The sequence below is a fragment of the Hirundo rustica genome, chromosome 12 (genome assembly GCF_015227805.2).
Source record: "Hirundo rustica isolate bHirRus1 chromosome 12, bHirRus1.pri.v3, whole genome shotgun sequence".
In the NCBI taxonomy this organism is placed as follows: Eukaryota; Metazoa; Chordata; class Aves; order Passeriformes; family Hirundinidae; genus Hirundo; species Hirundo rustica.
The window spans coordinates 12,088,998-12,102,912 of NC_053461.1; the positions used below are offsets into that span (position 1 = coordinate 12,088,998).

Below are 13,915 nucleotides of genomic sequence, written 5' to 3' on the forward strand. Positions count from 1 at the left end.
CAGTCTTGGTTCACAGCTCACACCCAGCTGAGCTGCTCTGCTCTGCCCTGCTCCCTGGGGTGGTGCTGGAGCCTGCTTCACTCTGCTCCTGCAGCACTGTCTGCACGGGGCTTTTCTGGGAAAGGGGGTGTGTGTCAGCTTTCTTCCTTTCCCTTGTGGTCAGAGGGCACTGGAGTTCCCTGGTGCCTGGCTCCAGGTATTTGAGCACAGAACAGCCTTGCTGCTCTTGCAACCCTGTCAGTGTGTGCTGGGTATGGGGAGGGGGATGTTGAGCATTGAAAAGCATTGTGTGATACAGTGGATGGCTGCCACAAATCTGTGTATCGGTTCAATCCTTATCATAGAAAGTGATTATTCGTTCCTATCTTCTATTTCCTCTGCTCCCTTTTAAAGAAGTCAAAACGTTCTGCCAATGAAAGTGGGGAAGAGCACTCAGCCAAATACAGCAACTCAAATAACTCAGGTAACTACAGAGAGGGGAATTTGCTTCTACACAGTTGTGTCAGTTTTTTGTTATTACTGTCATTTTCTGTCTGAAAAGATTTAGGATTACCAACACTTTACATATTTGACTACCAAAGTCTGGTACCACTGTTTTGGGTATTTTATAATAAATAAATTGAGTGCTTAAAAATATTGTTGATACTCAGCTGCCTAATTTAAAGTAATGTCTCTTCTCTTCTGTGCCCCATTCCTCAAAAAAAAAAAATCAGTCTCTTAATTTTGTTTGATATTTGAATTGCATAACAACAACATTCATTACTTAGGCCATTAAATAATGAGTCTTCAGGGAGACTCTCTGGTGATCATAGTAAGGTGTTAAGATGAATGAGAAAATTATGTGTTAAATTGCTGCTTCGGGGCCAAATTTTAAAACAACAGAGCCTTTGACAAGTTTTCATTTAGTTAAAAGGCGTGGTTGGTACTATGGAACAGATTTCCAGAGTTGATTTACTTGGCTAAAATGTGTCTAAAAGCAGCTTGTTGTGGAGTACAGCTGCTGACTGAAAATCATCTCTTAGGAGAGATGGGGTGCCACCCATGCATTGGCACAACTCTTAAGGAGAACAGAATTTGTGTGCTGAAATCCAACAGCCTGAACAACAGAAATGTTTCCCACTGAGAAATATTGAGTGCATTTCCTGTGGTTTTGGGGCTTCTCTCATACCCTGTGCTGTAAAGGCACTGTTCTATGAATGGGAGTCTTTCCCAAGATGTGGAAGCAGGATTGGATTGTCACTCAGTAAAGCTGGCCTGCTCCCAGCAGTCTGTCTGGTGTTGAACTGCCATGTCACAGCTGTAGTTACCTGACTGTTGTTTTATTTAGCAGGCTCTGGGGCGAGTTCCCCTTTAACATCTCCATCATCCCCCACTCCACCTTCCACAGCAGGTACGTTCAAGAACCATTATCGTGTTTATCTTTTTGATGTTGTTTTTTTATCCCCCTCTGCTCCTCAGTGGTGGTGTTATTCCCAAGGATGATTAAGGGATGATGGTTTTCAAGGATGGAACACCAAGATGACAGTTATCTTGTGACAGCCTGAGTGTGGGCATGTGCTCTTTTGAGGATCATAGAGAACCTATTTATAACTATAGCCTTTTTTGAGGTCTACATGAGATGATTTACCCAGGGTGTACGTGCTTGCTTCAAAGTCTGTATTACTCCAGGCCTATCCCCATTGCTTCTTGCCAGGCATTTTCTGGGCATCGTGTTGCAGTTTGCATTTGTTCTGGTGTTAATGGTCTGTTGACTCTGAAATACTGCTTGTTCATCCCTTGTTTCTTTGTTCTTTTTATTCCTGTACTGCTGTGATGTATTTTTCAGGAATTTTGGGTGTGACAAATTCGGTGGCTCGAGCTTCATAAATCTCCCTAGTTCTGCTACAGCCCATTGATAACCCAGTAGCTGGTAGAAACAAGTCTAGAAACAAGATTGATTTGGGTTAAAAATAATACCTCTGTTATTTTTGACCAGTTCTGTTTTTCAGTTTGCTGCGTGGCTGTGCAGAGAGTTTTGCTAATGTTTAAGACAGGGGTGGGAAGTGGTGAAGAATCTGCTTGAGTGGGCAATAGAAATGCTCTGAAAGTTTAATTACAAATCTGAATATTGAGCAGTAGTGGATGTGCTTCAGTCTGAAAGACTGGAAGAGGAGCACTAGCAAATATTAATAACAGAAGTTGTTAACAGAATACATTTTTAGAGGGGAAGCAGCCCATGGCATTGCCATTTTTTATGGTAATTCATGCCATAGGATTTCTAATTCCAGGAACTTTCTACACAGCACAACTCATTAACCCAAGCAATGCAATCAAATTTGTCTTTGCTGTGGATAGTCTTTCAAAAGACACTGCAGTCTGTGTGATGTAATTCAAATCAGCCATGCTGAAATTCAAATTAGTAATTTCTCCTTCAATTTGAGGGCATGAGAAGTGTGTATTTTAGGAGCTAACTTCTCCCAGTTAGCCTGAGCAAGATAATGACTGTTAGGTGTTGAGCAGTAACTGTGCTGTTCTCTGGATACACTGACTGTGATCTGGAGAATTTGTTGCCAGTTCTGTGGCTTTAATAAGGAAGTAGCTGAAATGTGCCTCCAAAATGGACGGATGTTTAAAAGGCATTTTTTTTTCCCCCAATAAAACTACTGTCTAGTTATATCCTGACTTGGACTTGTTGGAACTTGGTTGAAAGCTTTTTCAAGTTTTAAACGTGGGATGCAGGTTTATGCACAGATATGGATTAAAATAGCTCAGGTTTGTGCTCAAAGCTTGTCTCAGTTCAAACCATATTGTCACAGTGGGTTTGTTGGTCATCTTGTGCCAGTGTGCTCCTGATGACTCGTGGGGGTCAGCCCTGTCTGACATGGTGCTTGTGGCCCTACCTGTGCTCACACTGGGAAGTGTGGTAGTGAGCCAATGGCTTGGATGCTGTTTCTGAGGTGTAAAGCCAAGTGTCACATTTTCAGGAATGCTTTTGTGAGTAGAATTCGTAGAAGAAATTTCAGATATTAATTCTGAGAGAAAACTAGATTTTTTTTTTCCACCAGCAGTGTTGTAGTTTTAGCTATTCTAAGGAAGTATGCTATTACTGCCTTGAGGAAAGACACACTGGTCCCATGGTAGGACTTTAATTGTGACAAGTGATGCATCTGTAGTTTGCATTTCTCTCTTCTGATTTCCTCGTACTTACTGAGGATATTTACCTCTATACCAAAATTGCTCATGGGTGTCATTGTGGTGAGAGGACTCTCAAAAAGGCATTGAGCCTTTCAGTCTGTCTGTCTGGTTTCATGTGGCTGTGTTAGAACCGGGGCATCTCAAAGCATCCTGCTGATACAATACCACAGCAAAACTAAGGCTGAGGAGGAGAAGTGCCCTCAAGAGCAGCTTCTGCTTTACCCTGGCCTGTAACCAGTCATATATAGAGTGTGGGTGTGTGAAGAATGAGAGACACTGACCGAAGGGGATGGGCTCTAGGCTGACATGCCCTGGGGAAGGAACCTCATTCAGGGGGTTTCTCAGCTATTGAGAGGTGCTTTGTCTCTGAGCAAAGGCCTTGTGAGGCTTGGCTTGCAGCAGAGTCGATGGAAAACTGAGTAAGGAATAAAACGATGGTTGGCTTCCCCTGCCTCATGGCAGCTGCAGCTGTAGCTCAGAGCATGGCCTGCTCTGAGGGGAACGTGCCTTCTGGAGATGCTGGCTCTCGTGGGCTGTTCCCATTGGTGAGAACCTTTTGGGCTGCTAGTGTTACAGGTTCTTGGCTGAATAAGATATTTGAAATTATTAAATCGTGCAAGTGACTCTAATCCTGTGTTTCTGACGTTCTTCCGTGTGGTTCCTTTTGTCCCCCCACAATTCTTTGCTTCTGCTGTGAAAATCTGTTCATTTTCTTTGTGGCTATGAGCAGTGGCTAGGATCAGAAGGCATGCAGAACAGTGTGGTATGGGCTATTTAAAATTTCACTGAATATTTTCTGAATCAAATAAGCCTGTAAGATTCAGCAAGATCTCTTTCAACAGAGAAAAATTTGGAGGATGTCACTTTTGCTTCTCTGGACTTCCCTGCAGGAATAGTGGAAGAATTGCACTTAACAATGTTTTTCTGTGCCGGTTGTTTCTGAACCCTTCATTATGACATATGTTTCATTGGCACCTCTATGGTGCATCTTTCCTGCCCCTCACCTTCCTGTAAAACAGTTGGAATGCTTTAGGAAGTGCTTTTCCTGAGTGTCTCTGACCCATAAGTGTGAATACAGGTGTTAATACAGCAGGCAGTGTTTCTTGAACTGAAGGCATTTCGTCTTCTGTGGCTAATCTTCCTACAGATTTCTTGCTAAATCTCTCTAAATGCACTTTAATCCTGTAAAGCTTGAATTATGTGCAACAGAAAGCGTGTGTGTTGTATTTGTTGATAAAGTGTAATAATGCTTAGAGCATGGAAAATTGTGGTTCGTTTTTGAAATTGAATGAAGCTTTATAAATATAATATGAAATAATCAATCTGATGTCCTTATATTTGTCAGTGAGTAAGAATATATTGACTTCTGTACTAACTTTTCAGCTAACAGTATCTGTTTTTCTTACTTTGACATGAGACCCGGGTGATTAACTTGTGTCCTCTCTCTTTCTCTGCTGTCCTCAATAGAGCATGCATCATTTTGAACGTGAATTTTCGGAAAAGTAAGCTAATGCTGATTTATCTCTTTAAAGATGCTCTGTTTCTGAATGGGGAAGTTGAATGCAAATCTTGAAGTTGCTTTGTATTGGGAGGGAATAGAGGAAAAGAAAAATCTGAATGTTCTTACAGATTATTTTAATGAAATACAGCATCTTTAAAAACTATCACTAAAATTATTTTCTTTGTTCACATCCCATTCTCAGCTAAGTTTTTAATGCTGCTTGCACAATTGCTGTCACTTTAAATTCATAATTAAGTTTTTGTTTCAATTCAGGCGTCAAGTTTACAGCATCTGATTTACTTCCTATTCCTTTTAACACACTCTTTTAACAAAAATGTCCCTGTAAAAATCCTTGGTAAGTTCTTGTTTGAGTGTTTTATTCTTACAACTGCATGAATGAATAAAATGTGTGTTTGCAGGCAACCTTCAACATATGTATTGGAAGGGCCTAATGATAGCTAAGCACTTGTCTCAAATGTTTTTTCTAGTAAATACAGGAAAATATTTCACTGTAGGGCAGAACTATTTCATCTGTTGATGTAAATGTATACGAATGCATGGGTGTGAACTGAGATTTCTTTTGGACCATTCGTGTCAAGAAGGGAAGGAGAGCTTTGGTGTTGATTGCCTAACTGAAGTGAATGGATTTGAAGATTTTTGAATCATGCTCTTAATTAACAGGTTCAATATGTAATGCTCATAGCTAGTCAGGTACCATTCTGAACCCTGTGTGTACTTATGTCTTAAGGTGGAGCTCAAGTGTAAGAGTATAATTCTTATCAGTTTCTCAGGAGTTTAACTGCATGATGTTGTCAGCAGCTCAATTTCAATAATAGTGAGTCCTGAGGAATTTAACAATTTTCAAGGAAGAAAGGTGATCTCTGCCCCTACTTCCCTCCCTTATCTACTCTTAACCAGACCAAAATTTGAAGATAACACATGGAATCTTAGCCTACTAATACTTAGTGATCCAAGCATTTTGTGTCTTTTTTGCCCTTCGTGTGCCTTCTTTCACCACATGTGTTACCATTGTATTTGTATATTTGCATTCCCTGGCCACTGCTTTTGTGGTCATTCCCTGTTACATCTTGTACCACGACTTGCATAGTCCCTTTCAGCCTCACCTTGCAATTCCAGATAAAAATCTTGTCTTTGTTCTCTGCAGTTCTTGCATCTCTTTGAAGCTGTTTCTTTTGTGATTAGCTGCTCTTGGTGCTTTTAGAGCAGTTTAAGTGATCTGTTTGGGGGGAGGTTGGTGCACCAGTCCTGCAGGGTGCTGCTCTGACCACTTCAACCACTAAATGGGTACTTGGACTGTTCTTGGTCTTGTTCTTCCTTTGGCCAAGTGCCAAATTTTTCTTTCCTGTCCCTCCATCCCCAAGAGAAACAGGACTCTAATGCTGGGAATGTTTTTTTCAGTATTTCTAATAGTAAATTGATGTACATCTTTGTCAAATATAAAAAACAGATTTGGATAAGTTAGAAGGCTCAGGTATGCAATTTATTTCAGTTTGTGCTGCCATTCTGTAAAGTTTTGGTTAATTCAGAAAGCAGCTGATCCACATGCCACAGGCAGGTTAAATTGTTTCAGTTGATCTTTGGTGTTCTGTTAGGACTTGAGTACTTCCTCTGGAAGGGAAGAGAGTGAAGATGAGCTCAATTTGTGCTTCAGTGCTTTGCTTTCACAGAAGGCTTTCATGCCAATGAGAATTTCTCCTGAAGAGCTGGAAGTGCTACAGTCACAGCACATATTAATGTACACTGGCAAAATCGGATGCTTTATTATGAATACTCTGCATTTTGAGGTTGCTCTGATATGGGAAAAGTCTTTCTTCAAAGACTGGTTCAGATAGAAAAGGAGGGAGTTTTGAATTATGTCTTTCATCTAGTACAACTGCTTGTTTTAATAACAGCAGTTCTGTTTTTACTGTCACTTGTTAGTCTAAAAACAATTGTTGATGAGGAATTGAGAGACAAATGGAGCACAGAGAATTTTTGTCTGCTTTTTTCTGTAGTTGAGCTTTATCCTTCATCAAATCCCTTTTGAGTCTGAGTGGCATAATGTTACATAATTGCTTGATATTTGCTCACTTCTAGCAAGCAGTTCTACTTCAGGAACAGTCTCTTGGTTGCCTTAATGTTTTTTTACCTTGCCCAGTATCACAGTTCTTGCCACTTACCAGTATATTCCTCTTTGCAGGTCAGAGCTATTGGAAGGAAGTGTTAATAGATGCCATTTGTCTCTTCAGTCTTCCTATGGCATAACTCATGATCTAGATAATAGAGTTGAATTTCATTGCTGAGTAGTTCCAGGATATCAATCATTATGCTCCTACTCCTTCCAGAATATGAGACAAGATAGACCCATTATTATTTGACTTGTGTAGCAATGATGGTGCAATGTGCAGCAGCAGAGCTGCACAAGAGCAGGGTGCTTGGGAGAGTGCCTGGGACACATGAGGCCACTTGCCTGGATCTGAACTGCCCGAAAACAGCTCCATGCAGGCCCTCGCTGCTGGACCAGCTGCATGTCCCACTGTGGGCTCTGGCTTCCCAGGGAGTCAGGACGTGGAGGCTGAGGTTGGATGAGAAGCCCAAAGTGGATGTGGCTGGCATAGAGAGCAAGGGACAGAGTACAGAGGTGGTTGGTGGGAACAGGAGAGGCAGGCTGGAGGCGTGTATGACAGTGTTGTGATTCATTCAGTCTGTCAAAACAACCATTTGTTACCACGTATTTGGAGAAAGTCAAACAGACCTTTGGAAGTGTAAAACACTTCCAGAAAACTCTATCTGCAGTTAGTACTTTAAAAATGAAGTATAATCTGACCAAGCAAAGTGGTCATCACAGATACTACAGTGATGTGGTCCTTCATTCATAGGAATGTAAAGTCAGTTACGTAAGTTAAGGACAGGTAGTGAAATTTGCTTCCAGTCTTTGTTACTGTTCATGTGCCAAAGACCAAACTGCCTCACTGGGGACAAATAGGAGAAACTAAATCTGGGAAGTTCCATTAAGCGATCTCTATTTTCCTTGGTGCAAGATCACATATGAGTCATGTTTTGCATCTGAGTCCTGAGGCCCTTCAGGCTTCATTTCAGCAGTATCTCAGATGACACGACTCACCTGCAGATAGAGGGATTTGATCACTTCGGCATTTTCCATCTGTTCTGTTCTTCATACTCCACTGGCATTCAAGGGATGATGTGACTAGTGCAGGACCGATGAGTCCAGCCAAGCAGCTGCAGGTGTCTGTGGCAGGACATCCCTGGCATAATCAAACTCCATCTTCTCTCCCCACCTTCTCAGGAGCATCGTCCATACCCCCAGCGCCGCCCCCGCCGCCGGCAGCTCCTTCCCCGAGCACAGAGGCGCCGACGGCGCGGCCCGACGTCAGCGCGAGCCGAGGAGCCTTGCTCAGCTCCATTCAAAACTTTCAGAAAGGAACGCTGAAGAAAACACAGACGTGCGACTACAGTGCTCCCAGGATCAGCTGAGGCCGCTGGTCACTGCAGGATTCAATTCCCTCTCCCCCTCCTGTGCTGACCCTCCTGACCAGAACTGACCCAGCAGCACAGAGCAGCTGCAGCTCCGTTCTCCCCGGTTTCAGCTTTCAGCGTCGCTGCCCTGCCCGCGTTGCTCTGCCATGCTGGGATAAGTACGCTGGTCTTTACTTGGCTGCAAGAACTGTCTTCTCTAGCTACAGTTTCAGGGGTACAGCAACTTCTATATAGCTGAATAAAAAAAGCTGAAAATAGGAATGACCATGATGATGGTGAATGAATGCATTTTTCCTAGTTCCATTCCACCCCTTTTTTCAAATTACTGGAATGTAGTTTTAGTCTGCTCAGTTTTTCAGCTCTTTTCATGCACTTGTAACTCATCGTAATTCTTGCTGCATGGAGTCAACAAGTTTGTTTTACATAATCCAACCCTTAAAGCATACTGCACAGGCGAGGGAACTGGAGAATTAAATCTTATTCCCACCATGTTTGCTGGTGGAGTTAAAATGCTGTCTCATAAAGCTTGTTTAAATGCACATCCTACCTGCAACTCTAGGGGAAAAGTGTTTTTAAATGAGGAAGCAGTTGAAGTGGGAGGTTATAGGGCACTGGGCTGTTATTGTTGATTTAATTAAATGAAAAGTTACTTCAAGTTAATTCTACCATTTAAACTTTATTGAAAGATCCTTTTTGATTTAAAACCTTAAACAAATTGCACTTTAAAGGATTATAGATAATCCATTTTTTTAAATTCAAGTACATCAGTGTTTGTTACTATGCAGAGAATGTCTGTACAAAGTTTCATGTAACCTGTGATATTCAGTCATTTTTATTAAAATGTTAATGGAATTCCTTCAGCAGCATGTGGTGGGTATGTTTGGGTGGGATTCAACCTCCAAGCCAGACTTCCCAAGAACTGAACAGCACCTCTGCTAAAGGAAATACCCTGGGAAGTATTCCTGGCTCTTCAGAAACAGGACCCAAGTTCTTCTGTCTGCTTACAGAGGTACCGCCTCTCCCCCCATTTACCCCTCAAGGCAGCTTTCCCTCTGTCCCAGGAGCTGCTGAGGGAAGCCTGGCAGAGCTCCCTGGGATGCAGTGATCTCCAAAAGGCTGCTCTGAATGCATCCCAGCTCTTCACACACAATCCACACGCCTGCTGCTTAGGCTCAGTGCAGCTGAATAAACAAACTCATTTTGCACTGCAAGAACTATAGTAAGAGTGTGCTGTTATCAGCCCAGGTAGGGAGTTGAAGCCACAAACAAACAGCAAAAGCAAAGCATCTGGGCACTTTTTTTATCACTGTTATGTGGCAGCTAGTAAAGAAAAATCAGATATTGTTTCCCATCACATACTGAAAAGGTTGAGGATCTTTATTTCAGCTCTTGTACAGAAGCCTTTCTGCATGTGCAGAGTGCTCTTCAAACCAGACACAGCCACCATCTCTTAACCCAGCCCATGGGCTGCCACAGCCTCTGCTCAGAGCTGCACTGAACTGCTGCACTCATGGGCTGGGCTTCACATGAGCAGCCCGATCGCTCCTCTTTAATGAGCCTGGCAACCACAGGCTCCTGCAGCTGTACAGCATTCAGGGCCTGCTCTTGCTTGTTGCAGCTCTGCGCTCAATCACTGCTACAGCAGGTTCAGAACAGCTCCTCTGGTACTTACAAGCCAAGCAAAAATGGAGGAATTTTTTCCTCACTTTGAATTTAGAGCAGGGTTTCTCCACAAACAGTAGCACTAACCCAGCTGTATTGTTGAACAAACAAGCATTATCACGTTGCATATAGGAAGTGTGGCTTGGGGGGTAACCCCATATAAATATTTTGGGAGGTCATTATACTTTCCCCACTGTAAAAAAAGACCATGGAGCTTATACAACGGAAATTATGTGTACAACGTGCCCAACACCAACAAGGCCTTGTAAAGCAGGATTTTAAAACATGTATTTACAACTTATATATTCAAAGCTTTTTTCACTGCAAATACGATATCCTTCACTTGAGGTATGCTGTTATCCTCTAAGATTTTAGCGTAAGGCATGGGGACATCGGCACCGGTGACACGCACAGCTGGAGCATCCAAGTAGTTAAAGGCAGGTCCTGAAACAGAAGACAGGGTCAGGTTGCCCAGTACTATGGTTTTGCCTTCATTCAATTTCTGAATCTTACTCTATTTAAACAATTTTGCTCCTGTAGTACTAATATTCCAGAGAGTAGTATTCTGGCTTGTTTGTGTTCATGCACTCTGGGCTTTGGTTACCCACCCTGTGAAAACCTCCAGCTCATCTGAGGTAACCTCTAACTCTGCCTTTGCCTGGCTTCATCAAGAATAATCAGGATTTACAGTAGGGAATGAGATAATGTACTATGAAACTCAGTACCTTCCATGATCCTGGCACAGATTTCAGCTCCTACTCCAAACTGGGGCCAACCTCCTTCTACAGTTACCAGGTGGTTTGTCTTGGCCACGCTGGCTTCCACCGTTTCCATGTCCATTGGTCGAATGGTTCGCAGGTTTATAACCTGGGGAAAAGGGAGAGTGAGCCTTGGTAATCTGCACCTCTCAGTCACCACTGTTTGGGTACAGGGCCCTTCAGCACTTTCAGCTGATTTCACTCCAGAGACAAAACTTTTAGATTAAATTAGATAAAATTTCTAACTCAGAAATGTGAAGGGCACACACTGTTCAGGCACTTGCAAGTATTAAGACCCTTGTAGTTAATACACTGACGTTTTGCAGAACTTGAAGATGATGCTACTTTTTTTCTCCCACTTCAGGGAAAGAGAAAAGTAACCCAAGCCTCACTCACCTCACACTCTACACCTTCTTTAGAAAGTACAGTAGCTGCTTCCAAACAATGGCCAACAGGTCTTGAGTGTGCAACTAATGTAACATGAGTTCCTAGAACAGAAACAGAAGTGTTAGAAAAAGCCTCTTGAGATTTAAAGCTTTTTTCCTAGATCTCAGGCTCCTTTCAAGGCAGCATTAGGATTCACTTGCAAATTAAAGGTTCTTAGGTTTATTTGAAATACTGAGCCCAGACATACTATGAAGAGAGGAAGGACCAGGTTATGACACAAATTTTATCTTTGAATTCAGGGAACTGAAGAGGTATTTAAATAGTTTTCAGATTATCCTATTCAAACATTCATATACTTCAGAGGTAAATTATGAACAAATGGGCTGAAACACTATAGTGATTTCTTTTTGCATTTTTGACCAAAATTACATACTTAAGTGAGAAAAAAACTGTTTCAGCCATCACCTACTCAATCTCTATACTACAGAACAAATCCTTTATGGAATCCTTTAGAAGAGTATAATTTCAGCTGAGATAGGGACAGTGAGGTGATATTTCCTTGTAAGGCCAACAGAACACGAAACCACACTACTGGATAAAAAGAACACTTAGCATTTGAAATACTTTTCTGTGCCCTGTGAGAGCAGTACCCTGAATATCTGAGAGGTTAAGAAAAGCCTCCAAGCATGTCAATTAATAAGGAAACAAATGTATTCTCAGCTTACCTTGCCTTTCTATTTTAGCTTTTCCAATGGGAATAACAAATTCCTTTGACTGTGCCTGTTCAGACATTTCAAAGGGAACACCATACAGTAATTCACTTTCCAGCATCACAACTAGAAGGAAACATACTTGGATTAGCGTGTACATCTGCAGGCACAGGCCTGCACTGACCAGTAATGGTCCTGCAGTTCAGGACAGTAAACCTATCCAGGCAACAAGGAAGGGAGGACTATGGTTGCAGGAGCCATTTTTAAAAAAGTAAATCTAAGTCTTTACTTCAGTAATGAATTATTTAAAAAACTCCTACAACTACTCTGAAATGAGGTTAGGTATTTTACTTTCAGTCCAAGACAGTACAATCACTAGTTTTCAAAAGGTCTCATATTTTTAATTACTGTTTGTGAAAAATAAAGATAAAGGTTGCCCTGCTCTTCAATAATGACATGCTGAATTTACCATTTGAATTTCATGATCTGTAAAATTGAGTTACATAGGCCCTATAAATATAGGGACTCCTCCTAACTCATCTTCACCCTTTTTAACCCCTTTATGATAGATTTATAAATGCTTCCAGGTTTCTTTGTTGATATCAAATTAGCACTAAAACCGTGCACCCGGCAGCAGCACAAAATCAGTCTACTGTTAGCAGAGCAGGGGACTGTTAGGAAAAGCATGATTCCCTCCGTGTCTTTGCACGTACCCTAAAACTGCAGTAAGACAACCTTGAGTGCTTTAGGGTTTAACCAATCTTTGTTTTTGTGGGGACAACAGACATTCCTTAGGATCGAGTGCCAGGTATTGCTGCGACCTGCTTGCACTCACCTGGATTATCATCCCGGATTGCTGCTTTCAGCAGCCCTTTGGCATCTTCTGAGCTCCAAGGACTGACGACTTTGAGGCCGGGGCAGTGCCCGTACCAGGCTGCGAAGCACTGGGAGTGCTGGGCAGCGACGCCGGCTGATGCTCCATTGGGGCCTCGGAAGACGATGGGAACAGCGATGGATCCCGCAGACATGTAACAGGTCTTGGCAGCAGAGTTGATAACTTGATCAATTGCTTGCATGGAGAAGTTGAATGTCATGAATTCACACACTGGTCTCAACCCTGCCTGTTAAATGTATCGAAATATATTTTTTACGTAAAAATATGAAACACGTTCTTTTACACAAAAACAGTTTAGTTTTTAAAATCTGAAGTAGAGGAATGCAAATGTACAAACCATAGCAGCACCAACAGCGATCCCTGCAAAGCCCATCTGAAAGAGAAGGAAACCAAGAGATGAGGACCAGGGAGCAGCTGATGGAGAGATCACCAGGGAAGGACACAGAGCAGCCTTACCTCGGATATCGGGGTGTCGATCACCCTTTTGTCCCCGTACTTCTTCCAGAGACCCCTGGATATCTGCAGGGCAGGAGAAGGGAGTCAGGGCCCGCCTGAAGCCCTTTCCCGGGCCACTAACGTCTCCCACATACCTTGTAGGCACCATCGTACTGTGCCACCTCCTCGCCCAGCAGAAAGACGCGCTCGTCCCGCTCCAGCTCCTCATCCAGCGCCTGGTTCAGCGCGTCCCGCACCGTCACCTGCGAGACAGCGGCAGGCGGGCTGGGCGGGGGCACGCTCCCCACACGCCGGGAGTCACCTCAGACCGGGGGCGAAGTCACCTCACCGCCCGCCCGCCCCGGGGCCGGACCCTTCCCTGAGGGGCGCGAGCCCCTCTCCGGGGACAGCCCTCCCCGCTACCTGTATGGCGGCGGGCGCGGAGAGGCGGAGGCCCCTGCGCTGCTGGAGCCGCTGGAGCGGGGCCCCGGCGCCGCGGCCGTGCGGGGCGAGGCGGGCGCCCAGCGCCAGGTGCCGCAGAGCCGCCGCAGCCGCCGCCATCTTGCCCGTGTCCTCTCGCCCTGCGGCCGCCCGGCCCCGCCTTCCCCGCTCTCGCGAGAGCGTCCGCTGCGCGCGGACGATGGCGAGACGCGCGCCTCCTTATCGCGCCACTTCCGGCACCGGGGCCGCGCGGGGATCCCCGCGGGGCCGCGCGTGGCGCGCGCCCGAACGTCCCGCCCGCGGCCCCGGCCAGGCCCGCGCAGCCCCGCGGGGACGCGCCCGCGGGGACGGGCCGGAACCGCCGGGCGGCCCCGGGGGCGGCGGGAACGCCCGTCCCGGCAGCGCCCGTCCGCCCCGCCCCGTCACCGACCGCCGGGGCGGGGCTCGCCAGGAC

At 44.4% G+C, this 13,915-nt stretch overlaps 2 protein-coding genes across 11 annotated transcripts in view; one reads left to right on the forward strand and one right to left on the reverse strand.

Moving 5' to 3' along the window:
* The window catches only part of PXK (PX domain containing serine/threonine kinase like), a 36,058-nt gene extending 27,033 nt beyond the window's left edge, over window positions 1-9,025 (forward strand). For 4 of the 10 annotated variants that reach the window (XM_040076774.2, XM_058422311.1, XM_040076780.2 and 1 more), the window contains 3 exons: window positions 394-463; window positions 1,328-1,390; window positions 7,983-9,025. In XM_040076774.2, the coding sequence (XP_039932708.1) occupies window positions 394-463; window positions 1,328-1,390; window positions 7,983-8,170 (321 nt within the window). In that variant the 3' untranslated portion in view covers window positions 8,171-9,025. The other 6 variants (XR_005702890.2, XR_005702891.2, XM_040076776.2 and 3 more) reach the window with 6 other exon arrangements.
* Window positions 9,026-9,529: 504 nt separating this feature from the next.
* On the reverse strand, window positions 9,530-13,582 carry PDHB (pyruvate dehydrogenase E1 subunit beta). Its single transcript, XM_040076783.2, has 9 exons — window positions 13,444-13,582; window positions 13,176-13,283; window positions 13,042-13,104; window positions 12,923-12,958; window positions 12,526-12,811; window positions 11,706-11,816; window positions 10,990-11,081; window positions 10,561-10,702; window positions 9,530-10,279 (listed from the first exon to the last, which is right to left on the reverse strand). The coding sequence occupies exons 1-9, from the start codon at window positions 13,579-13,581 to the stop codon at window positions 10,134-10,136; spliced, it is 1,122 nt and encodes a 373-aa protein (XP_039932717.1). The 5' UTR covers window position 13,582; the 3' UTR covers window positions 9,530-10,133.
* Between the last annotated feature and the right edge of the window lie 333 nt (window positions 13,583-13,915).

What these genes read in the sequence shown, in the direction of transcription:
- PDHB (XM_040076783.2), bottom strand. Translation starts at nt 13,581, where the DNA reads ATGGCGGCGGCTGCGGCGGCTCTGCGGCACCTGGCGCTGGGCGCCCGC. An exon ending in AATCCGGGATGATAATCCAG is followed by an intron (nt 11,817 to 12,525) that starts GTGAGTGCAAGC and finishes GTTTCCTTCTAG; the next exon opens with TTGTGATGCTGGAAAGTGAA. An exon ending in CTGTGCCAGGATCATGGAAG is followed by an intron (nt 10,280 to 10,560) that starts GTACTGAGTTTC and finishes CTTCTGTTTCAG; the next exon opens with GACCTGCCTTTAACTACTTG.